The 26,913-nt window shown below is 35.9% G+C and overlaps 1 protein-coding gene across 1 annotated transcript; it reads right to left on the reverse strand.

Moving 5' to 3' along the window:
• Nucleotides 1-382: 382 nt before the first annotated feature.
• RRM2 (ribonucleotide reductase regulatory subunit M2) lies at nt 383-8,433 on the reverse strand. Its single transcript, XM_074288251.1, has 10 exons — nt 8,138-8,433; nt 7,679-7,753; nt 7,163-7,315; nt 6,724-6,840; nt 6,269-6,402; nt 3,723-3,817; nt 3,040-3,173; nt 1,501-1,605; nt 1,302-1,415; nt 383-1,214 (listed from the first exon to the last, which is right to left on the reverse strand). The coding sequence occupies exons 1-10, from the start codon at nt 8,234-8,236 to the stop codon at nt 1,062-1,064; spliced, it is 1,179 nt and encodes a 392-aa protein (XP_074144352.1). The 5' UTR covers nt 8,237-8,433; the 3' UTR covers nt 383-1,061.
• Nucleotides 8,434-26,913: the final 18,480 nt, after the last annotated feature.

Below are 26,913 nucleotides of genomic sequence, written 5' to 3' on the forward strand. Positions count from 1 at the left end.
ACATTTTAAAATAAATGTTACAAAGACCCTAATTTTTTCATCCCTACAAACTTAATACTACTGAAATTCTTAGTGTGTATAACTAGTCCATTTTAGCTCCCTGAAATCTTAGTTACACAACACATCTTTAGTCTATCATTGATTCTTCAGCAATTTAAATAATTGATAATTAACTAGGCAATTTTAGCATTAAAATAAAGAGAAGGTATCTGGACATGCATCAGTTTCCAGGAGAGAATTTCCTTATTTTCACCAACAAAATTATAGATCTCCTATTAGGAGTGATATCCTCTGATAAAGAGTCCTCTTCAAATGCCTAATATAGCAGCAGAATCAATTGTAGCAAAATGCTACAAAGTTAAGAAGACAAACAAGTTATCTATTTTCCAAGAACCTGGATAAGTTCTGAAAGGTTCTTCAGTTTATTGGCCATAGGGCAATGATTTCTATAGCCAGAGAGACTCCTATAGAGATGCTAGAATCTTGCATCATGGAGAACACCACAAGTAAAATCACAAAACCTTTATGTAGTAGTAGCATGAAACAATAACAACCTTGTAACTTGGATTTTCACTTTTCAATAGTACAATTTTTTAATTTTTATGTAAAGTGCCAGCTTTATGTACAAACTATTTAAAAAATAAAGTAAACTTTTAAAACCTGCTTTGTAGCAAGCAGTGAGGCTGCCATGTTTCCAACTATGGATGTATCTGCCTAGAAACCAAGTATTTTACCTGTTGCATTAAACTAGCTTAAAGGATCTCCCCATTCTAAAGCCAAAATGGCTAAGAGCTTTGGGCTACAGAAAACCATCTAAGATCAGTCTTCTTGAAAAGCATTAATACTTTCATTTTCAGATCTTTTACAAAAATCTGAGTAGCTTGTGTCAAGTACCACCACGCTGCAAATGTTAAGTTTTTCTGAGGTAGCTACACAACAGTCTCAAAGGCCAATAACGGCTATTTTTCTTAGTACAGTCATTTCACTGTGTAGCATTAGAAGCAACTGATTTTCCTGGTAGGGAAAAAAAAAACCCAGCTAATAGCATGTTTTCAATTCATCTAGAAGTCTGCATCCAAGGTAAAAGAATTCTCAGTTGGATTTGACATCACTCCCATTCTCTGGTATTCTCCTACTCTCTTCTCAAAGAAGTTGGTTTTTCCTTCCAATGAGATATTCTCCATAAAATCAAATGGATTTTCTGCTCTAAAAATCTGAAAGACAAAGTTCAAATCATTATGAATTCAAACCAACCTTGCTTATATACTATAACACAACAAAAACTATCTAAAATATCTTACCTTGCTAAAACCTAGTTCCAACATAAGTCTGTCTGCTACAAATTCAATATACTGTTTCATTAAAGTGCAATTCATTCCAATCAATTTTACAGGCAAAGCTTCAGTCAAGAACTCCTATAAAGAAAAAAAGATAGTTTTAAATATGCCTAAAATGATTTACATTTTGAAAGAAAAGTAAGAAAATGGTTAGATTACATACCTGTTCTATTCTAACAGCATTGATAATAATTTCTTTTACTCTTTCCTCTGAAGGCTTGTGTACCAGGTGTTTGAACATTAAGCAAGCAAAATCACAGTGTAAACCCTAAAAGAATATTTAAAAGAGATATTCATAAAATGATCAATCCAATAAATTTTCTGTCAAATACTTAAGATTTAGAGTATAAAAATACCTTATTTTCTTTGTTCTACTCTACTTTAGATTTATTGTAGAACTGTAATTCTCCTAGTTTTTGTGGTTGTCTAGGGACATTGAGAAATTAATGATTTTCCCAGTATAACATGGTATTTATCTTATTACGGATCCTCCAATGATAAGAAATATCTTGGAGGTTATTAATAAATAAATGTTTTTTAACTGCCCATAGTAGGTAAACAACTACCATTCAGAAACTTATATTGATCTTCAAGGTTTAGATCTAAAAGGCTTCATAACTTAATGTTTCACTTATTTACTAATTATGAAGATTTCACTTTTAAGGAGAGTTTGCCACATTTCTTACCTACTAATCAAAATGAAAGTGTATCAGCTTCCAGAGCTCTATCCAAGACTGCCTGAACTATCCAGTTTTAAGAGCTGTTTCAAAACACACCTTGACCTTACTCAAAGTTTATATAGAGAATCATTTTTTTCATGGACTTAGGTCACAGCTAGGTTGCCATAGAAAAAGCTACTCAAAACATATAATCTTATTTCATCTTCTATCATTCGATTCAAGCATTCTACCATTATCAAATCAACCTAAATGCACTCACTAGAGACAGAACCAATCAAAGCTTCTTTAAAAATTTCAAAGGCACTGAATATCAAGAATTTATAGAATATTAGGAGTCAAGTTCAAATTTCTTTAGTGAGAAATTCATATTAGCAAACAAATAAAAAAACTCAAGATTAGTAGTAAAAGCTACAATGTAACCTCAGTCAATTCAGTTCAATACATATTTACTAAGTGCCTATTATGTGTAAGACATTTTTTATTGTGCATTATAACTAATATGAATTTAAGCAGCTGCATTGTTTGGGTCAATGGCTTCTAGCCTTTAAGAATGATGTCTGCTTTATAACATAATGACCAATAAAACACCTAACCCTTTCTGTTTCCCACCAACAATATATATTATACTATTAGTGTCAGTATAGAACAATGTTTCTGTGTAGATTCTATGATCCACTAGATTGGGTAGTTATTTAGAAAAGTCTGAACTTAGTATATTACATTCAACATTCAATCACACAAGAGTAAAGGAATCAAAATATTAATGAAGGAAGACAATGGTGTGGAAGAAATTCAAGAATCTGGCTTCAAATTCCACATCTAATGCTTTCTACTTATATGATCTTGAGCAAGCCACAGTCTCCCTTAGCCTTACAAAATGAGCAGAGTTGGAGTAGACAGTTCCTTGAAGCTCTAATTCTATGATGCTACAACCCCTCTAAAATAAGTAACATGAATAATTTTCATTTAGTTAACTCCAACACAATTATAGAGATACATGTTGTATTTGTTCATATATTTACCTCATCTCTACTAATTAGTTCATTAGAAAAAGTTAATCCAGGCATTAAACCTCGTTTCTTGAGCCAGAATATGGATGCAAAAGAACCAGAAAAGAAGATTCCTTCAACAGCTGCAAAAGCTACAACACGTTCACCTGTTTACAAAAAAAAAAAAAGACCAATTTGTTTATTTTATGCAAGATTTTAAGAATCACAAGGAATCTCTATATCATTTAATTTATATCATTTAAATAGGAAGCACTACCTTGTCAAGATATCTATTCAACATAAACCAGCACTTTAAAATTAGAATCAATAACTACCAGAGGTCTCCTTTCATTTCCCACAGCTATAAACATGTCATATTTTCATGCAGCAAAGAATGGGAAGTCTAGCCTCCAAAAGACAAGACAGCTGCTATAACAATGGCTGTTTCATCTCTGGAGACAAACCACTAACATGACTTTGCATAGTAAAATGGGCACTGTGCTTGATAGTTAAGAAATGCTAGCTCAAAATGTTGTTCAGTATGACCTGCCAAATCATTTTGTGCCTTGATTATTTTACTTGTAAGAAGGCATTAGCATTATAAGTATATCATTTTAGAATTACCTATTTCACAAACAGTATTGTTTAAAGAAAAAATTTGCTTTGATATAATCCCTATATGTAATTATCTTAGCAAGTTCCCCAAATATATTTACCATATGTTGCTTCTTTGTCCCCAATCCATCTCAAGGCCCAATCAGCTTTCTTTTTAACACAAGGCAGTGTTTCAATGGCATTGAAGAGAAATTCCCTAAGAAATTTGCATAACATTAGGAATCAGTCACTTATCCTTCAATGAAGGATAAAAAATGATATCAACTTCAGAAATGATAATATAGAACCTTAATATGCAGCATTTATAATTTTTAAGGCTTGCAAAGGGCTTTACAAATACTCTTATTGTGTCCTTACTACAATCCTCTAATATTTATAAAGCAGCTTCTGGCACAACAGTAGCCCTCCAACCTACCTATTATCTAGATAAGGAAACTGAGGTAGGTAAACAGGTTAAGTGACTTGGCCATACAGTCAGTCACATAGCTAGTATCTAAAGTTGGTTTTGAATTCTGGCCTTCCTGATTCCAACTCTAGTTGTCTCCAGCTTTAATTGAGAGACAAGAGAAAAGTATATTATAGTGGGTGGTGAGCTATCTAGTGGAAGCTGACAATACCTGGGACAGAGGCCGGCCTACAAGACCCAAAGTAAAGTCACTTAACTTATAGGGCTCCAGGCAACTCTCTTTAAGACTTAAAGCAATCTGAATAGATAAGCTTATCTTCACAAATGGAATTACTGGTCTAGGAAAAGCAGTATGAGCTTAAAGTCCCAGCACAAATACAAGGGTGGCTGTGTGAACCTTTTCTTACCAAAGGCTATATCTTATTTAAAAAGCCAATTCACATTTTAAGAGCAGAACATTTAAACTTCAAAGTTTTCATAGGTCCTTGCTTCTTAGCTCTCTGGAAAGCACAAATTTTATCTTGTACAGAATTTTCAAACTAGCAATAAATACAAGACACATATCTTAAATCAATTGAAATAACAAAACAAAGTTTATTCTTGCCTTGTGTATCTCAGGTTCTTTAGAATTTTAACAGTAAAAAGCTTTAACTTATTCTGGTATTTATACAATATTTTGCATATACATCATAGGATATTTAGAGGTGGAAGGGACTTTTAGAACCTATACATAGTTCAACCCCATCATTTTACAGATGAAGAAACTGAAGAGAGGGTAAATGATATGTCCAAGATTACACAGCAGTATGTGACCATATATACATTGAAATACACAGCAATATTTGAACTTATATTTGGACCAGTGTCCTATCCACTACTAGGTTGTGAGAAACTGATATAGGTTGAGAGAAAACCAATATCCAACCCTGATTAGACTTTATTATACTCCAACTGAGGTCCAATAATTTCCTTATTTTTATAAAGGAAGAATACCATTCACTCAGGCTCCCAAATAACACTTCAGTTTTAAAACTAAATTTGTCTTTTTCTTCCTTTGTAACATTCTTCTCAATTGTTCCTTTCCATTCTCCACTCTACCACCTTAGTTCAGACTTTCACATGAAACAGAATATTGGACTACAAAGACACCTTTTCCCTTTATTAGCTGTTTACCCCAATAAAATACGTTTTCATAATGAGAATAAACAGTACCTACTCTCCAGATTGTAAACAGCTTGCAAAAAAAAAAAAAAAAAAAAAAAAAAAATACAGAGATAACTTGAACTGCTACCTTACTAGCTTTCTCTTATCTTTGCTAGGCCTAATTCAATCTATTCCCCACCCCCAAGTCCCTAAAGTTTTATACTCTTTTGGCAAGATCTAAGCACTTTTTATTGCCTTTTTCTTTTATGTCCACATACCCTACCTTTAAAACCCAGCTTAATTACGAACTTCTCTGCTTGATCATCAGAAGTAGCTTTTTTATTTTTTAATTCCTATTAGCACTTTGTTGTACAATTTTTAGTGTATATATATATATATATATATATATATATATATATATATATATATATGCCTGATCTTCTCTACTAATTATAACCCCCTTGAGGACAGAAACCACATACTATTCATTGTCTCCCTTACAGTACCTAGTCTTTAATGTAATATTCCTATTTTATTTTTTAAAGAAATGATTGAACCTATAATCAAGAAACTTCATCTGTTTTGCCACTAGCTATGTTACCTTAGGGAAGTTATACCACTCACTTTTATCTCACTATGGACACTATTGTTCAGACTAGGTTTTCTTTAAAAATCTCTTTAATCTCAAGAGGCAGCTATATGGCAGTGAATAGAACACCCGATCTCAAGACACTTAGCACTTACAAGCTGTGTAGCCTGGATAAATCACTTAACCTCAATTGCTTCCCCCCAAAAAATATATAAAAGATCCCTTTAATCTCAAAAGGATAATGATTTAGTATATTTTTAAAAAGAAATCTAATAAAAGCAAATACATAGAAAGTAAAGAACCATAATTGGACTTTTGTTCAATCTCATAATCTGGAAGCAATTATGAAATCTTACATATACTATGGATTTGTAGACATACATTCAATATTAAATGAATTTTTCAAGTCCAAACAGTAACTTAAATACAGTTAATATTATCAAGTCCTAAAAAAAAAAAAAAAAATAAAAATAAAATAAAAAAAAATAAATAAAGCTAGCAATACCAACCTTTCTTTGGAGTCCTTAATATAAGTGTCAATAAGTAGACTATACATTTCAGAATGTATGTTTTCCATAGCAATTTGGAAGCCATAGAAGCAGCGGGCTTCAGTTATCTGTACTTCTTGGCTAAACCGCTCCACCTAGTGGACAAACATCAAGATTAAACCATCAAGTAGGATGCAGCTCTCCAGACACTCACTTGAAAGTTTGATTCCCTGACTAATTAGGAATGAGTAACGAAACTAGTCTAGGGCTTTTATTTTAAGTCAGGGCAAAAGCCTAAAACTACCCAAACCAGCTGACAAAAATGCTTACAGACTATAGGTAGAGACATTACCTAACTTCTTGGTACTTTCCATTTTATTAAAGACATTAGGACAATAAGCTGAAAACTGAAAAGGCCTTTCTTCTATGGTGAATTTTTTTTAAGCTAAGAGATTAGATGTTTCCCATAAACTTACCAAATTTTCATTTACTATGCCATCACTTGCTGCAAAGAAAGCTAACACATGAGATATAAAGTATCTTTCCTCAGGCTTCAGTGCTTCCCAGTGCTGAATGTCCTTAGAGAGATCCACCTGAAGATTAAAGTTTAGTTTCAGTAGAAAAGGAATTTAAGCTTTCCTCTCTCCCCCCCCCCCCCCGCCCCCAGGCTGGGGTTATGTGACTTGCCCAGGGTCACACAGTTAGGAAGTGTTAAGTATCTGAGACCAGGTTTGAACTCGGGTCCTTCTGAATTCAGGGCTGGTTTCTCTATCCACTGCACCCCCTAGCTGCCCCCATTCATCTAGTTTTAATGGGATAAAATGAATGCAATTCTCCACTACCAAAAATGAAGTGGGAAAGGCTCCTTTTTCCCATAGAGGTGATGGAAATAAGCCAGTCGGGAGGACGCCTCACCTCCTCAGCTGTCCAGAAGGAAGCCTCTGCTTTCTTATACATGAGCCAAATGTCCTGGTACTCAATGGGGAAGATGACAAAGCGCCTGGGGTTCTCCCTTAGGAGGGGTTCATCTTCCTTGCTGGGGAGATCGGGCTCACTGGGGGCTTTTACCTACACAAAGTGTCAAAAAACAAACAAACAAAACGTTCCATGAGAAGTCTTCTATAGGAAGGGGAGAAGGGTTACTGAGGAAAAAAAGAGTTTGAACGGGAGAGGGGGAGCAGCAAGGCGGGAAAAGGAGAGGGAAGAGAGAAGGGGCGGGGAAAGGGAGGAGGTGGGCCGAGAGCGGAGCACCGATTGGGCAATCAGGGAACAGCTGCTCCGAGACAAAGAGGCATTTGGCGCCAAGACCGAATTGCACCGGCTTCGGTTTCAGCTCACCCCCCCCACCCCTATTTCAAAACAGAGCTGCTGCTTCTCCCAGTTGCCCCTCCCGGCCTGCACTCTTCGTTCCCGCCACCAAGGACAACTCACCGGCTCCGAGGGCTCCTGGAAAATCTTCCTCGCCGTCTTACTGGCCAGAACGCGGGTGCTGTTCAGGGAGGGGGGCTGGAAGAGAAGCAAGCGCAGGCGCCCCCGTGAGGATGGGGTGCCCACCCTGCCCCCTCTCTGTGCTGCCCACGGCCCGCTCCCGGGTCACTTAGAGCTCGATGCCTCTAGGCCCGTCTGCCTGCCCGTGCGCGCGCGCACGTACACACAGTCACACACAGTCACACACAGTCACACACAGTCACACACAGTCACACACACACACACACACACACACACACACACACCGGTACTCTGTCATACACACACTTCACCCAATAACTATTCATTAAGCACTTACTATGTGCCAGGCACTGTAAATACTGGGGATGGAAATAAAGTCGAAAGAAGCTTACCCCCCCGCCCCCCCCTACAAAACAAACAAACAAACAAGACCCCACGGACCGTGTTCTCCTTGTCCGTAAGCTTGAGCGCCTTCAGAGGCGAAAGGCGAAGTTGCTGCTGGTCGGGGACGGTGGAAAGCGGAGAGCGGGAGGACAGCATGGCGGCGGCTGGAGAAGTGCGAACAGGCGGCAGAAAGCGAGTTGGTCCGGAGCAGGTGGGACTTTGCTCCAGGAAAGGACAGAGATAAAGAATTCAAAGCGACCGGCGCGCTTCTCAGTTCGGTCTTATATCCTATTCGCACTTGGCGCCATATTCCCTTGCAGACCAATCAACGATGGGGGGTGAGCCCTATTCACTGCCCTCTCATTGGCCATGGCTCTGGGGTAAAACTACCCCTCCCGTTGCCATTGGCTGGAAGAGTCGCGCGGGAGATTCGAGAGAATCCCGGGGCGGGGGCGCGCGCGCTTTCACGCGCCCTAGAATTGCCGGGATGAACTTCTGACTGCACCTTCTTGAGATCCGGGGACCATGTCAGTCAGAGATGCCGGGGTATTTAATTGTATCTGAGAACTGCCGGACTGCCAAACTGCAAGGGACCTAACCCAGAAAACCGCTGCCTTCTCTGAACGGAAATCAATGTCCTCTATTAAGTCTCACCGGCCCGTGTCCCCTTCCCCACCCATTCTCGACAATAAAGGTCTAAACTACAGTAAGAGTCCGGGCAACTGAGGGCGGGAGGAAAAAGAATAAAAGATAAGTTTGTTTTGTTTTCTCTCCAACAGTACAGTATAATAATTCAAGTAGTCTCCGCCTAGGTCTGGAGAAACTTCCGTTTCCGATTGAGGAATTTTCCGCGAATTGCAGAGGCGGAATACAGCAACAGCGCTCCTTCAGCTAGGAAATCGTCACTTTTCTAAGTCACTAATGAAATAAAATGAGCCTGAAGTCCCAAGTCAGAAATCCCACTTTTCAGCCCTTCTTTCTGCGTGGGCCTGGAACAAGATAGTCCCTTCTTCGAGGATCAACTTGTCTTCTGGGTCTGAGGAGCCGGCAAAGTGAAAGGGGCTAAGTTTAATGAGTCTGAATTCCCGCCAGCTTCTAAACCCTACAGATTCCCACCACCCCTACTCCCTCCCCTCCCCCCTTACTAATCCTTTTCCCTTATATCTCCTCATACTAGAGTGGCAAAAGACTTCACAAGAGAACTTCTGAAAATGCCGGTAACCGCGCCAAATGAAATACAGAATCAGAAAGTGATTTTGTGATTATTTTGCAATCAACTTTATCTGTCACAGTGACCTTGAGATACCCTTGAATCTGGTACAGTCACAAAGTCAAATATCTTGGAAATCTAGAGTGACTAAATTGGATTTCTACTTTTTCCTCTTAGAATAGTAAACTGAGAATTGGAAAGGAATGACTTCTCCTTTTCTTCCATCCTACCCGTTTACTAGAACTCTATGTTTCTCTGAAATAAATCAGTAGGTGCAGTTTGAAATTTAATATCTATTAGTATTTGTCAGACGAACATTGCTACCTCCTGAACAGTACATTTCAATCTCCACTCACAATAAAACAGAAAAAAAAAATTGTATTATTCTAACCCAGAAAAAAAAAAAAAGCCCCTGAAGGTAATTCCTGAGGATTGTTAAATGTTATTGTTAATATACTTAATATAGAGTTCTAATTCAAGAAGCTGTACAAAACAGATTTGAATTTGAAATTTCTTTCCCCTACTGAGGACAAAGGGTGTGGTAGGCAAGGAAGGAAGGGCGCACCTTGCGTTTTTGTGTGTGTGTGGGGGGGTTTTTATGATTCATAGAGTAGTTAGCACATTTTCATCTTGCAAACTAAAAAAAATCCAGGCGGGAGATAAAGAAAATAGAAGTCAAAGAGAAACTCCATACACACATATCAATCTAATTTAATTTAATGGCCTCATATAGTCAAACATTCTTAAAATTGTTTAAATCTTCATCCCTTGGTCTAGAAATATCCTTTAAAAAAAAAAAACTCCTTAGATAATATCTTTTAAAGAATCACCTTCTCCCAATCCTATCAATTGTCCTAACTATAAATCAAAGCTATGAAGACTTTCCTCTTGTCTTTTGATTCTGAAAAGGAAAATGTCATTATGATAAATCAAAGAATTTAATGGGAGTGAAGAAATCAGAGAAAAGAAACTGGAAAGAATGCTAAAACACTGAAGCTATCTTCTCCCATTTAAAAAAACCCCAAAACAACCTCCACTTAAAACATGTTTTACATATATATATATATATATAGCATCTTAATATATAATATGCATAATTATATATAATAATACATAACATATTATTTTAATATATATTATTTCATATAATCAATATACCCCAAACTACTTTCTCTGTAGAAACACCTGATTTTATTTTAACATGTATTGTGTATATATACATATATATATATGATGTGTATATATGTATATGATGTGTCATAGTTTACAAAGCCATTTATATTTATTATCATATTTTGCATTCACAATACTTATCATTTTCATGTCAGATTAAGAAACTGAAGTCCAGAGAAACTGAATGATTTGTTCACAGTCACTAAAATCACTAAATGGCAAAGACAGATTTAGAGTTTACATCATATAACTATAGACAGTGTTCTTTCCATTAAAACATAGTAGCTCCAATTTGGAACTGTGCTCAAAAAGTTATCAAACTGTGCATACCCTTTGACCCAGCAGTGCTACTATTGGGCTTATATCCCAAAGAAATGCTAAAAAAAAGGAAAAGGACCTGTGTGTGCCAAAATGTTTGTGGCAGCTCTTTTTGTAGTGGCCAGAAACTGGAAAGTGAGTGGATGCCCATCAATTGCAGAATGACTGAATAAATTGTGGTATATGAATGTTATGGAATATTATTGTTCTGTAAGAAATGACCAGCAGGATGACTTCAGAGAGGCCTGGAGAGAATTACATATAGTGATGCTGAGTAAAATGAGCAGGACTAGAAGATCATTATATACTTCAACAACAATACTATATGATGATCAATTCTGATGGATGTGGCCACCAATAGAGCAGTAATAAACAGAACCAGCTACACCCAGCAAAAGAACTCTGGGAAATGACTATGAACCACTACATAGAATTCCCAATCCCTCTATTTTTGTCTGCCTGCATTTTTTATTTCCTTCACAGGCTAATTATATACCATTTCAAAGTCCAATTCTTTTTGTACAGCAAAATAACTGTTTGGACATGTATACATATATTTTATTTAACTTATACTTTAACATATTTAACATGTATGGATTTACCTGCCATTTAGGGGAGGAGGTGGGAGAAGGAGGGGAAAAGTTGGAAAAGAAGGTTTTGCAGGGGTCAATGTGATAGAGAGACATGATATGAGCACATGCTTTTGGAAAAAAATGATACTGATAAACTTGTTCAGAGCAGAGTTGCCACAAATTTTCAGTTCATAAAAACAAATCAAAAAACAAACAAAAAAACCCCTAATATCTGTGAAGTACAATAAATTGAACTATGCCTTTAATTGGGTTAGGTAAATGCAAATCAAGTGCTAAGTGAAATGTCTAACAGGACTGGTTAGAGCAAGAAGGGATATAAGAGATTATTTTTCAATAATTTTCAAGATTCTTAACTTTTTCTGTGATATGGATCCTTGGCAGTCTAAGTCTAAAGATCTCTCAGAATAATTTTTAGATGCATAAAATAAAATATAATTATAAAGAAAATTAAATATGTTGAAACATAATTGAGGGTGTTTGATATGAAAAAGAAAAAGTCTTGTGGGTGAAATGGTTGTTCTGAGGAGTTTTAAAGGATAAGGTAAAAGCAAGGAGAACATGACATATATGAACAGAGACAGAATGAAATGAGTCCAACCTGGAAAACAATATTTATGTAAACAGCAACAAAGCAGAGTAAACAATTTTGAGACTTACAAACTTGGATCCCCATACTGACTAAGCCCTGCCTTCAGAGACATAAGGTGCAGACACACACACACACACACACACACACACTGATGTAGCCATTCTGCTTGACTATGCTTATTCTTATAATCCTAGCCTTTCCCTCTGTCAATCAGGGTTAGATAAGAAGGAACTATTAGGGATGCGCAAAGGAAGAGGGCTACTCTAATATTTTTTAATGCATAGAAATGAAGGAAGTTCTGAGGGAAGCAGATAGTAATGTTAAGTAATGTGCAGAATTTACTATATCCTTTTTAAAAATGGAGATTCATCATTTCATATAGAACTCTCTTATGTTTTGCCATATTTATGGAAATATTTTTTTTGCATGTAAGTTCAGAATAAAAAAGTTTTTTTAAGTGCTGTTATCTATTTTTTTAAAAAGTTCATACACATTAAATTAAAAACATGTGATCTAGACTAAACTCTTCACTTTATAGACAGAACAACCAAGGCCCAGAAAACAGAAGTAGCTTGCCTAATAACACTAACTCACATGATAAAGGACTTTAAAATTCATAGGATGCTTTGCCTAAGGTCATTCAAACTAAATTCCTATTCAGTTATGAGTTGGATTATATAAATTCTGGGTTCCCTTTCAGTTATCAGATTCCATGACTTTATTAGGGTAGAGTTTAGAAGATTCTGCTATCCTTTATACCATGATTTTCCTGATAGAGAAATCCTAATATAAGGATTCTCAATCAAATTGATTTTGGCCTTATTGATATAAGATGGTGATTCTTCCTTAGAATATCTGTCAACCAATCAAAGCATTTATATTAAGAAAAAATTTTTTGTCATTTGTACCCATTCTGTCAGAGAGTAGATCTGGACATTCTATAAAAGAAAAATAGTAATGAGCTCTTTTGAGAGTGAGAAGGTCAGTAGAGCCCCCATGAAGGGGCTGAACAGGGAATGAATAGGATTATGGACTGAGTAAAATATAGCCAGGGAGATGATGAAAGTATCTATGTAATCTCACTACCTACATATTTTAGGTAATAATCACTGTAGGAAGCAGAGAAGCCTCAGCTGCATAAATTAACCTCACAAAGACATAATGATAAAAATCTCTTAAAACCGAGACACTTTAAGCTGACTTCATTTTCATCATCTTTTGATATGGTCTTTATTTTAGTTCAGAAAATATTTGTTTCTTTTAGCTCAGAAAATATTTGCTCTCTTAGCTTATCTAAATGTATTCATTTTAAGTGAATTAGTTTTTTAGGTTTCTAATTCCAGCTCTTTTCTATCTCTTCATTTCATTTCATTTGACTTTTGACTTCTCTGGTAGAACCTGTTTCAGAAAGATAACTCAGTAAAGTAAACTAACTAAAGTAAAGTAAAATACTTTGTAAAGTATTGTAAAATAGCTTAGACCCAAATTAGCCCAGGCAGGAAGTTGAATGGCTCCCGAAGGCATATCCTCAACCTACATCAACAAAAGGATTTGATTTACTTGCTTTCTAACAGGCTAGGCCTAGAGCTATTCGTTGCTGGACTTTCTACTCCAATTAGTTATAACTATAAAAAGTTGTATTTCTGTAACACCACTATTTACAAAATACTTTCCTTACAACTATCCTATGAAATAGATAGTATGACTATATCCATCCTCATTTTATTAATGCTGAATCTGTTGTGGCAAAAGGTGTACTCCTGGGTACCAGTATAGCTCAAGAAGGTCCTACTTCTCAGAATGGACCTAGCAATAGCTTGTGTCCCTGACATCAAAGGAACACACTAAATCTTTAGAAAGATTCATCAGCATCTGAATTCATCACCAGAACTAATATGGATTGAACTGATTTTGACCACAGCAACTCATTGTCATTTTCTAAAGATGGTATTATTAACCTGGAGTCTATGGGCTTGTTTTTTAAAAATATATATTCGATAATTCTATTAAATATAATTGTTTCCTTTGTAATTTTACATTTCATTTTATGTATTTTAAAACTTTTTTTTCCCCTGAGGCAATTGGGGTTAAGTGCCTTGCCTTAACAGCCTTAACAGCCAGGAAGTGTTAAGTGTCTGAGGCCAAATTGGAACTCAGGTTCTCCTGACTTCAGGGCTGGTACTCTATCCCCTACACCAACTACCTGCCCCTAAAAACATTATTCTGAGAAAATTTTTTCAGGTTGCCCAAAAGTTCCATGACACCATCAAGGTTAAGAACCCCTCTTCCACAGAGTAGAGTAACTGTGGCCTACTGTGCTACTACTCACATGAGTGAAGTCATAGATCTTTAGTGTAGAGTAAAAGAATCTGCATTTTTAAATATGGATAAGGAAACTGAGGCTCAGAAAGATGAAGTGATCTTCCTAGTTACTTAGATCATCAGAGACAGGATAGGAATCTGAACCTAGTTCTGAACCTTGTTTCTCAGAGCTGGATAGTGCTTAGAGTCTAGAGATCTCTGAGGCACAGTAGTATTGGTACTTTCATGTTTATCTTAGAATGATTATAGATTATTCCACTTGTGACGGAAATAAAGAAAGAAAGAAAGAAAGAAAGAAAGAAAGAAAGAAAGAAAGAAAGAAAGAAAGAAAGAAAGAAAGAAAGAAAGAAAGAAAGAAAGAAAGGAAGGAAGGAAGGAAGAGAGAGAGAAGAAAGAAAGAAAGAAAGAAAGAAAGAAAGAAAGAAAGAAAGAAAGAAAGAAAGAAAGAAAGAAAGAAAGAAAGAAAGAAAGAAAGAAAGAAAGAAAGAAAGAAAGAAAGAGAAAGAAAGAAGGAAGGAAGGAAGGAAGGAAGGAAGGAAGGAAGGAAGGAAGGAAGGAAGGAAGGAAGGAAGGAAGGAAGGAAGGAAGGAAGGAAAGAAAAAGAAAGAAAAATCAGGTAGAACCAAAATTGGGGCAAAATCGATTTGCAGATTCAGAATCATTTCTTCATACTGCCATATATTAGCTGTAGATCTGCTACAATGGAGAGCCCAAAATAGAAGATTAGAAGGGAAAAAGTTCCCTTGGTAAATTAAGGAATGATTAAATAGCTTGGTTCAAAAAGGCCTCTGATACTTTTCTGCCTAATTACATGTCATGCTGAAGCTTTTTCTTGTCTGACAGTTGTATTTTGGGTTTATCTAAAGTCTTTACTAATGAACCTAATTTGAAATCAATTTCCCCCCCTGATTTTGATGACTACCAGGCACCCCATGGTGAAAATGACTTACTAAGGAACATAATCAGGAGAAAAGTAAGGATTCACATTTGCCCAGAAGATACTAGGAAGCCAAATAAAAACATGTCTAGGAGATTTATATCTTACTCATTTAATTGCCACAGTAACTTAAAGCTAGATATATTGGTTGTTCATCAAGATTAGCAGGGTAGCCTCATTACATGAGATCAAGTTTAGAGGTGTTTTGCATTGATATGAACACAGCCATCATAGTTTTTTTTGTTGTTTTTTTTTTTTAAATCAAGACCAGGCCCAAAGGATAAGAAGGGCATATAGTGCTGAAGAGGGACGGTAGCATTTATTGTTGTCCAGTTCTTTCAGTCATATCTGACTCTTAGTGATCCCATTTGGGTTTTTCTTGACAAAGATACTAGGGTGATTTGCCATTTCCTTTTCCAACTCATTTTGTAGATGAAGAAACAAGTCAAAAGAGTTAAATGACTTGCCTAGGATCACACAACTAGTAAGCGTTTGGGCAAATGAATGAGTGTAGCTTAGAGAAGAATATTAAAACTAGGGTTTTTGAAATTCAGTGATTCAAAGTCTTGCATGTGGCATATACTTACTGTGTGACCTTGGACAGATCACTTAAATTCACCAAGTCTTTGTTTCTTATCTACAAAATATAGGTGAAGAAGTATTTATTTTATGTTTTTTATGTAATTCATCTCTAATTCCATTGCTGTGGGTACTCTCTCTGCTGCTGCAGATGTCAACTGTTCCACATCTTAGCAGATAGCTTAATTAGTTGCTATGATCCCCAAATTCTGGAACCAATCTTTAGCTAGACTTTTCAACTTAGCTAGACTGTTCTTCAAATAATGGACACATTTTGTCCGTATGTGATCATGACTTTTCCACAAGGACCTCCAGATTTATCCAAGGAAGGCCTGATTCCAAAGAAGTGATCAGGCTTTTCTCTCTCAGGTTTATTGAATCCCCCATGGAGTAAAAGTCTAGGGAAATTCTAAAAACAAAGCTTATGTATAAACCATGTTTAGTAACTCCCCCAAATACAAGTCTCTTCTATAAGAGGTGTAATGTGTGAGTATTAGGTAAAGAAAATTGTTTTATCTTAACCTCTGACTTCCACCTTCTGAATAACTTCTAGGGCTCTAATGTCCAGCCATTCAGGGCATTGTTCTCTTTAGTCTTTCAGTCTCAGAACAATCCTGGGCAGTGGTCCTCTTCTTTGACAAACATACTGCTGGGTAATTCTCCCAATGGGCATCTGGCACATGACTTGAGTCCCCATGGCATCTCTAATTCATAGGATAACTTGTAATGTCAAAAACATTCATTTAGCAGACTTGTGAACCTCTCATCTGTGCCAAGAGAAAGAAATTAAAAGCAGAAATAACAATTGAATATTTGAAGTCTTGTTCTGGATCACCCCAGACCTAGGTTCTTGCTGCTTCATTCTTGTACCTGCCACTACTGCTGGGGTGAGGATGAGCACAAAGAGGGGATAAATACTCATAAATACTCATTAAATGTTGCTGTTATTCTGGAAGTGCATGTCCCTCAGCTCAGAGAGAATGTGAATATCTACCTCCCTCCATGAGAAGTGTCCACAAAAGTCCCTACCCTATAATTTTATCAAGTGGATTGTGGAACTCATTTGATTAAGAATCCTTATAACTAATCCCACCTCTATCCAGGAATTTGAGGGCAATTAGGTGTAGTCCAGGTGCTAGTCTTATAGTCAAAAATCCCCAAATTCAAATTCTGATTTAGACACTTACTAACCTCTCTCAGCTTCAGTTTCCTCATCTATAAAATGGGAATAATGATGGTACCTAATTTATAGGGATCTTAGAAGAATCAAATGAGATACTGTGTAAAGTGTTGTGTAAACCTTAAAGTTCAATATGAATATTAGCCATAATTATCTCTTAGTACCCAGCATAGTGCTTTTCAAAGAATAGAATCAGAATCATAAAATATTAACCTGGGAGGGACCTTAGATCTAGAACCTTGTTCAAGTAACTCTCAGACTTTGATAAATGTTTGCTTAAAAAAAAAAAATTGTTGACTCTATAGCAGTGAGCAGATACAGGGTCTTAAGGGGCATATTCCCTGAAACACTATCCTTAACCCCAAAACTGAAAGTGATTTTTCTCACAAAGAGGGTAAGTAGATAGAGCAACATCCCTGGCATCAGAAAGTTTTGGGTTTAAGTTCTGCCTTTGACACTTAATAGCTGTGTGATCCTGGGCAAATTACTTAACCTTGACAAGCATTAGTTTCTTCAATGTAATATGGAACATGTAACAATTTCTTCTTGTAACTTGGGGGTAATCATAAACTTGCCTCATATGCTTGTAGTGTGTATTAAATGAGATTTAAAATACTTTTTGAAAACTTAAAGACTATATGTCATTGAGCTATTATTATCTTGTTCCCCTCAAAGATTTCAGGACACATTGTCTAGATCTCTCTTCAGAACTTATTTTATAATTATTTGTGTATGCATCATTTCTCCCTCATTTGTTTGTAAACTCATAGAGAACAGTATTTTTTTAATCTCTTTTTGTATCCTTGGTATCCACCATGCTATCTCATACATGATTAGATATTAATAACAATAATAGTTACATTTAATAAGATAACAACAATAATCATAAAATAGCTAACAGTAACTTAAAACTTACCATGTTCGTGGCACTATTCTAGATGGGAGATCTAGGTTTGAATCCCAGCTCTGCTGAGTATCCTTATGTGAATCACTAAACTCTAGGAGATTCAGTTTCCTTGACCAAAATTAGTGGAGGATAAAGGAGGTGAGACTAGATGATATATAAAGTTCTAGAAATTCAAGAATCTTTTTCCCATTTAATGAAGAGAGAAAAATTCTTTGAGGTATTTGTTCTTTGACATATTTATTGTTCTACATGTACTATTAAGCTTCTTAAGAGCAATATGTTTTTCTTAATAGGTTAAACATGTGCCATAAACCTTGTTACTTTATTAAGAGTAAAATAAATCAGGCCTCAAGGAAATTTTATAGGATGAAAACAGGATAACTCCTTGAGTTGGACAGAAAAGAAGATATCAACTTTGATATACTCTCTGATCATCAATCAACATAAGGACTCAGGTATGAAGAAAAGAATAGAACATTTGATGGACTATGCATCAGGGAAGACAAATGAGGCTTACTTAAATAAGACTCCAGATCAGGGATGGATTCAACATTTTTTGTGTCATGAATCCCTTTGGCTCTCTGGGGAAGCTTATGAACCCTTCTTATGGATCCCTTCTCAGAATAGTTTTAAAAGAAAAAAATAAAATGCATAAGATGACAAAGGAAATCAATCATAGAAATATGAGTGTGTGGATATGTATGTATCTGTGTTGGTGTTGTTGTTTTTCAATAGTTCAGCCATGTCTGGTTCTTCATGACTCTGGGGACCATAGTGCTCATAGGGTTGTCCTAGTAAAAATATTGGTGTATTTTACCATTTCCTTCTCTAGAGGATTACTGCAAATTGAAATTAAGTGACTTATCTAGAGTCACACAGCTAGTTAAGTGTCTGAGCCTGGATTTAAATTCATGCCTTCTTGACTCCTGGCCACTGAGACATTGTCATCTATAAATAATAGATTGTATATGTGTATATTATATATATATGTATGTGTGTATGCATACATACACAAGAGTGTATATGTCTCCATACATATAGATAGATAGATAGATAGATAGATATAAAATAAAGATATTTTTATATCTTTAACATGTACAAAGCATTTTCCTTACAACTTTTCCATGAAATAGTTTGAGTATTCTATCCCCATTTTTATGGAGAAGAAAGCTGAGCAAGTGATTTACTCCTTGTCACAAAGCTAGCAAATAAGTCTGGACACAAATATATCCAACCATAGTTATCCACATTTGATCTCTCACTCAAGGCTTGGTTATTACTCAATCAATTTGCCAATAAATATTAAGAAGTGCCTTATATGTGTCAGGAACTATGGTAGATAGTACTAGGGATACAAATACAAAATAAGACAGTTTTCTTTCCTCCAGAAGCACATATTCTACTAGGATTTAAACAATCAGGACAATCAGAGCATTTAGAGTTATATAACCTCTTGTACTTGGTTGGCAGTCTTTGATAGTTGAGGAGTTATCTATATTGGAATACATGGGAGCTGTTGGAATACACGGGAGCCACCTGAGAGTGGCTGCTGGAAATCCAATCCAGATCTGCAGAATGGATCTCCTCTTGTAAGAAGATGATACAAGGGATTTGAGAGGCAGTTGTTTTCTCTGATCTCTCTGAATGAGAGACTGTTGAGTTTTCTGACCTCTCTCCTCTTCCCTGGGCCTCCAATTTATCTTATTCCCAGTCTATAACACCTGTGTCAGCAAAGGCTGCACTGTAACTCCTCAGCTGTGGAGGCTCTTGAAGAATTGACCTGTCCCTTAACAGTTATCAGTGTGCTAAAAATGAGCAGAAATTTTATAGGAGTTGGGACTCAAAGATTCTGGGCATTTTTTTTCCCTCAATAGTATTTTATTTTTCCCAAATACATATAAAACATTCATTTTTGTAAGACTTTGTGTTCCAATTTTTTTCTACCTCTCTTCCTTCTTTCCCCTTCCCAAGACAATAGGCAATTTGATATAGGTTAAATGTGCAATCCTTTTAAAAATATTTCCATATTTTTCATGTTGTACAAGAAAAGTCACACCCAAAAGGAAAAAACAAAACAAAATAAAACAAGGAAACAACAACAACAAAAAATAAATAAAAATATATACTTCAATCCACATTCAGTATCCATAGTTCTCTCTATATATGCCAGTGGCATTTTCCATCCCAAGTCTATTGGAAATATCTTAGATCACACACATTGCTGAGAAAAGCCAAGTCTATAACAGTTGATCATCATATAATCTTGTGGCGTGCTCACCATTTCTTATAGAATAATAATATTCCATTACATTCATATCATTCATATACCATAACTTATTTAGCCATTCCCCAAGTGATGGGCATCCTCTCAATTTTCAATTCCTTGACACCACAAAAAGAGCTAACATAAGACTTTCTACCAAGAAGGTGTTTAGTACAAAAGTTCACTGAATGAATAAGCCAATTTCTCTTTACTGCTTCACTTACTCTGTCCCCCATGATGTGATATTTCCCCACATAAATAGAGAATAAGTATCCTGGGCAAGCAAATAGAAGCTCCATGTGCTCATCCAAGAAATGAGTTCCTGAGAGAAGAATTTACTCTCTCAAGAGAAGGTAACAGTTGGGGAAAGCATATACCACTTACATGGGAGAATAGGAAATTCATGAGCAATGTTCCTGGACTCTAATCTTCTTTAGAGGGGAGATCTTTTTAAATAGTATTTTTCCTGGCATTCATTTTCACAAGATTTTGAATTCCATATTTTTCTCCCTTCCTCACCCCTTTTCTCTTCTGAAGATGGTATGCATTTTGATATAGTTTATACATGTGCCGTCATTTAAAACATTTCCATATTATTCACAGTTGTGAAAAAAAAAAACAGATCAAAAGAAAAAACCCACAAGAAAAAATAAAGTAGAAAAGAATATGCTTTAATTTGCATTCAATATCCATCAATTCTTGTACAGATAGCATTTTTGTTGTTGTTGTTGTTAGTCCTCTGTACTTGTTTTGGATCATTGTGGTACTGAGAAGAGCTGAGTCAGTCATGCTCAATCATCACATAATGTTGCTGATATTGTGCATGATGTTTTCCTGGTTCTGCTCATTTACAATTAGTTCATACAATCTTTCTGTGATCTGTCAGTTCATAATTTCTCATTGTACTATAATAGTATTCCATTACATTCATATATCACGACTTGTTCAGCTATTCCTCAATTGATGGGCATCCCCTCAATTTCTAAAATATGCCACCCTGGTGTAATATTAGGAAAACTACTCACAGAAGTCATATGATTATATCAATAGATGCAGAAAAAGCATTTGATAAAATCCAATATCTATTCCTATTAAAAACACTAGAGAGAATAGGAATAAATGGAACCATTTTCCTTAAAATGATAAGTAGCATCTATCTAAAATCATTATATGTAATGGGAATAAACTAGAAGCTTTCCCAATTAGATCAGGGGGTGAAACAAGGTTGCCCACTATCACCATTGTTATTCAATATTTTATTAGAAATGCTAGCCTTGGCAATAAGAGAAGAAAAAGAGATTAAAGGAATTAGAGTACGTAATGAGGAATCCGATGATATGTTAAACTTAGAGAACTCCAGAGAATCAACTAAAAAGCTATTAGAAATAATCCACAACTTCAGCAAAGTTACAGGATAATAAATCCACATAAATCACCAGCATTTCTATATGTTACCAACAAAGTTCAGCAGCAAGAGATAGAGAAATTCCATTTAAAATAACTGTAGATAATATAAGATATTTGGGAGTCTACCTACCAAGGAAAAGCCAGGAACTATATAAACCCAACTACAAAACACTTTTCACATAAATAAAATTAGATTTAAACAATTGGATGAATATCAAGTACTCATGGGTAGGCTGAGTTAATATAATAAAAATGATAATTCTACCAATATTTGTCACATGAGAAGGACTGCTATAGATACTTTTGCACATTTAGGTCCTTCTCACTCCTCCCCCTTTAAAAAAAAAAAACAACTCTTTGGTAGTGGTATCTCTTAGTAGTTGTATTAATGGATCAAAGGATCTAGAATTTTGTTGCCCTTTGGGCATAGTTCCAAATTGCTCTCTGGAATGGCCATTCAGTTCATAAATCCACCAACAATGCCTTAATGTCTTAATTTACCTACAATTTTCCTCTTCAGCATTTATCATTTTTTGTTATTAGTGTGAGGTGTAAGGTGGTTTCTTAGAATTGTTTTAATTTGTATTCTCCAATCAAAAGTGATTTAGAACTCTTCTTAATATGCCTATAGATACCTTTGATTTTATCTGAAAACTGCCTGTTCATCTCCTTTGACCATTTATCAATTAGTAATGGCTTGTATTCTTATAAATTTGACTCACTTCTCTATACATTTGATAAATGGGGCCTTGATCAGAAACACTTTTTTGTAAAGAGTATTTCCCAACTTTTTGCTTTCTTCCTAGACTTGGTTGCATTGGTTTTATTTGTACAAAAGGTTTTTTTTAAAATTTAATATAATAAAAATGATTTATTATGCATTTTGTAATGCTTTCTCTCTCTTGTTTGTAATCAATTTTTCCTAGAGGAGAGAAGATCTTGAGGAGGCAGCATGAAATAGTTAATAGATTGTTGGATAAATCCTAGCAGCATTCCTGGAACACTAATTGGGGACAATAGCAGTATCTGTGTCTGGAGTTGTGGATAAAGTAGACACACTAAAGAAAGACAGTTTCAATATGACACAAAATGTACAGCAGAATACCTAAGGGGTGCTTCATGAAGACCATTAGAAGTGGAAAAATAGACTTGTAGAAATCAAAAGTTGGGAATAAGATCTTTGTCACATATGATTTCTAAATTGATCCACTTTAAAAAATCAATTAATACTTGCTGGCTAATTAATATCAACTGATAATTAAAAGAAGAAGCACATTGGTGGGGGTTCATGAGCTATAGTGCTAGAGAAACCACTGCCAAGCCCCTCAAAGTTACTCATAGAGTCCTTAGTTAAAAAGTAACCACAAATTCTAAGGACATATAGTAACTAATTGTCCAGAGTAAAAAGTGTTTTGTTATAATAGCCTCAGGGTGGGAGAGAGAGAGAGAGAGAGAGAGAGAGAGAGAGAGAGAGAGAGAGAGAGAGAGAGAGAGAGAGAGAGAGAGAGAGAGAGAGAGAGAGAGGGAGGGAGAGAGGGAGAGAGGGAGAGAGAGAGAGAGGGCCACACACACACACACACAGAGACAGAGAGACAGAGAAAAATCGAAAAGGCAGGAGAGAGGAAAGAGAGGAAAGAGAGGAAAGAGGGAGGGAGGGAGAGAGAGAGAGAGAGAGAGAGAGAGAGAGAGAGAGAGAGAGAGAGAGAGAGAGAGAGAGAGAGAGAGAGAGAGAGAGAGAGAAGCAAGAGAGAGATAGCAAGACAGAGACAGAGAGAGAAGGTGGGGGAGAGGAAGAGAGAGACAGGGACAGGGAGGGAGGGAAGAAAGGAAGAATTTAAGTAATTAATATATTTTAATCACTGAGGACTACAATTAGGAAAAAAATGAGACAGTTCCCGATATCAAGGAAGTGATCCTGTAATCGGAGGAGACAACAAATAAAAAGTGTGACTGCAATGCAGATAAAAAAGACCCCCAAATCTTAAAGGGTTCATGGACAGGGCAAGTGGGGGATACTTTGGATAAATCAACAAGCCAGATGACAATGCTCAAATAGGTGTCAAAGTTGTAGAGACAGGTCAAGTGATAAAACTTGGTGGTCTTCCATTTCACCAGAAGTATTAGAGTTCGGGTTTCCAGGTCATCCAAGCAATCTAAGCAGTCATATTTCTCTTTCCAACTGGCCTGGGGCAGAGGAGGGAAAGCAAAAGAGAAAAGCAGCTCAAGTATTCATCATTCATTGAGGTCAATAGAAGACTAGTAATGTGAGACATTTTTATTTCTATTCAACAGTAAATTTTCTCTTTTTTAACCTCTTCTTGGGAACAAAAAATGTGTGTGTGTGTGTGTGTGTTTAAGGATCTGGATTCATTAAAAAAAACATTTATGTTTACCCCTGAGAGTCTGAAAGGCTATGATTTCAAAGCCATCATTTTTTCATTGAGTAGTCCCCCTAAAAAATATTGCTGGTTAGAGTGTCATAGATAGATTCTTCCCAAAAGGCTTATCTCAGCTCCTCTCTGACACTGGTGGCAGAAGGGCTGGACAGATTAAGCACTTTAGGAAGAGGTCCTGCAATGCTCATTTTAGATACTTAATATTTTTTTAAAATGAAAGAATCTTCCTTTCTTTCTTCCTTCCCTTCTTCCCTTTCTCTCTCTCTTTGTCTCTCTGTCTCTCTCTGTGTGTCTCTCTATGTCTCTGTTTTGTTCTGTCTTTCTGTGTCTGTGTCTGTCTGTCTCTCTCTTACCCACCTTGAGGCTACTATAAAAAAACAAAACAAAATAACAAAAACATCTTTTACTCTGGAGAGATATTATATATCCTTAGAATCTGTGGTTACTTTTCCTCTAAAGATTCTAGGAGTAACTTTGAGAGACTTGGCAGTGGTTTCTGTAGCACTAAGGTTCACGAACCCCCACCAATGTGCTTCTCCCTTTAATTATCAATTGATATCAGTTAGCCAGCCAGCATTAATTTGTTTTTAAAAGTGGGCTCAGCTTAGAAATCATATGTAACAAAGATCTTATTCATCCTTAAAATAAAACAAAACAAAATAAAAACCCCTCATTTAACCTTGACAAGCCCAAACTACCATTCTACTATGTATCTTTTCTCCCTCTCACTATCCAACTCCTATTTTTAAAGTCTCCAATCCTCACCACTGACTTATTTCTGAACCCTTATAATCTGCCTTATACCACCATTTTACTGAAACTGTTCTAAGGTTACCAGATGACCTTTTCTTAGTCCTCCAACCCCTTCTCTCTTTCTGTCATTTTTTTAATATAGATTGGGACCTATTCTGTTGTTGGGACCTATTCTGACACTTCAGTCTTTTATTGAATATTGGTTCATTTTATAGACATAAAACAATTCAGGAGAGTTGAGTTATCCTCAGACCACAAACACACAGCACCTTTGTTCTATTTTATTATTCCCTCCCCCACCTCATTCCTCACACCTTATAAGTTCATGTTCACCTGTGTGAAGGATAAACTCCTATACATTGAGAAAGATTTTCAGAACCTAGCCAACTATAAAGAGCAGGCTCCTATCTCTAGGAGAAAAGGCCTGAAGGCAGCTATAAAATGAGTCAAGATAGGTAGGGATAAACATAAGTGAATAGCTAAACAAACAAAATATGAGGGATTTTCTTCCTCCTTTTCTGTCAAGTAATTATGTCCAAAGATTCAAATGAATAGAAGTGGAAGCAGAGACATTAGATAACATGATGCTTTTCCATAATTTACTGACTTAGAATTCTGGAAAAACCTGAAAAGCTTGCCAGAGCATGTTAGTCATGGAATCTTTCCTGTGCAGTAGAGGAAATCTGGAAAACATATCTGTGAACTGCTGTCCAGATTGACCTTCATCCCCTACAATAATCACACTGGAAATTAGCAACACTCCTATCTCTAACTATTGGAGAACTCAATTAGATATCAAACATCCTTCAACAAATCTCATTTGAATTTATAAGTTTTGTTAGAAATTCCCTCCTAAGTGTGAATGCTATTTTAGCTTAAAATCACTCATTTGCAGAGGCTGTTACCAGCCTCACACCAGGTTATGAGAAAGTAATCAATTCTCTATCTCATTTTAAGGAAGCATCCTACAAATCTAGAGAAATAGTACTAATTGGAATTGGTGCCATGAATGAGGCTAATTCAATCCATACCCTTCTCCTAAGCACTTTTTTACCCTTGGTTTTCATGGCATTGTTCTTTCTTGATTCTATTTTCCTATCTTTCTAACTGTTCCTTCTCACTTTTCTTTGCTTAATCATTATCTGTCATTTCCTATAGTGTGATTCTCCTTTGAGCTTAATCTTAGGGCTTTTCCTTTCTTGACATTTTTTCAAAGATTTCACCAATTCTGATCTTCATGAGGAACCCCTTCTTTGATATCTTATGTACATCTTAAACTCAAAATACCCAAGAAAGCCATGTCATTTTCTCCCAATCCTCCTCCTCCTCCAAACTTCTCTTCTGTTGAGATCACCATATTTATAGTTATTCATGTTCATAACCATTCTATCTCTCTTTCCTTCTTTATATCTAAGCTGTTGTCAGATATCATCAGTTCTATCTCCATAATATCTTTTCTATCTGTATTCTTTTCTTTCAAACAGCCATTATCCATATACAGATACTATCATTTCTTACTTACACTATAATAGCCTCCTACTCTCTATTGTTTCCAGTCTCTTTCTCTTCAATCTATTCTTTATGGAACTTATGTCCCCTTCTCAAAAACCTTCCATTTTTAGCAATAATAAATTGTTCTTAAGCTTTGCATTTAAAGCCTTCAGTCTCCCACTTATATTTCCAGAATTATTTCAAACCCATTATCTTTCATGAATTCTATAATTCTATCAAAATGGACTACTAACCATCTCTTGAATTTGATGGTACTTTTCTAATCTTCACATGTTCACTCAGGGTGTTGATCTCCCCTGCCTGGAATTCACTTCTTCTTCATCTCAGTTTGTCCTTTAAAACTCAGATCATGTGCCAACATCTAAAGATAATCTCTAATTTCTCCTATTTGTTAGTACCCTTATCCTTCTCTATTTGCAACGAAATTACAAGGAAAATAGAGAAGGATGAAGGTACTATAGGATATACTATACTCTGAGGGCATACAAATAGTCCTATTCTAATGACTTATCATAATGTAAAAGGAACCCAAGAATCTCAAAGGTTATCACAGTTAACCTAACTTTGTCAGATTCTTCTATGGTAGAAATATTGAATCTACCTTTTAAGAATCTAAATGCATGGAGGCCCACTATCAGATAGATTTCCCCCCTCCCCCCCAGGCTGGGGTTAAGTGACTTGCCCAGGGTCACAC

This window comes from Sminthopsis crassicaudata, chromosome 2, assembly GCF_048593235.1.
Source record: "Sminthopsis crassicaudata isolate SCR6 chromosome 2, ASM4859323v1, whole genome shotgun sequence".
Taxonomy (NCBI): Eukaryota; Metazoa; Chordata; class Mammalia; order Dasyuromorphia; family Dasyuridae; genus Sminthopsis; species Sminthopsis crassicaudata.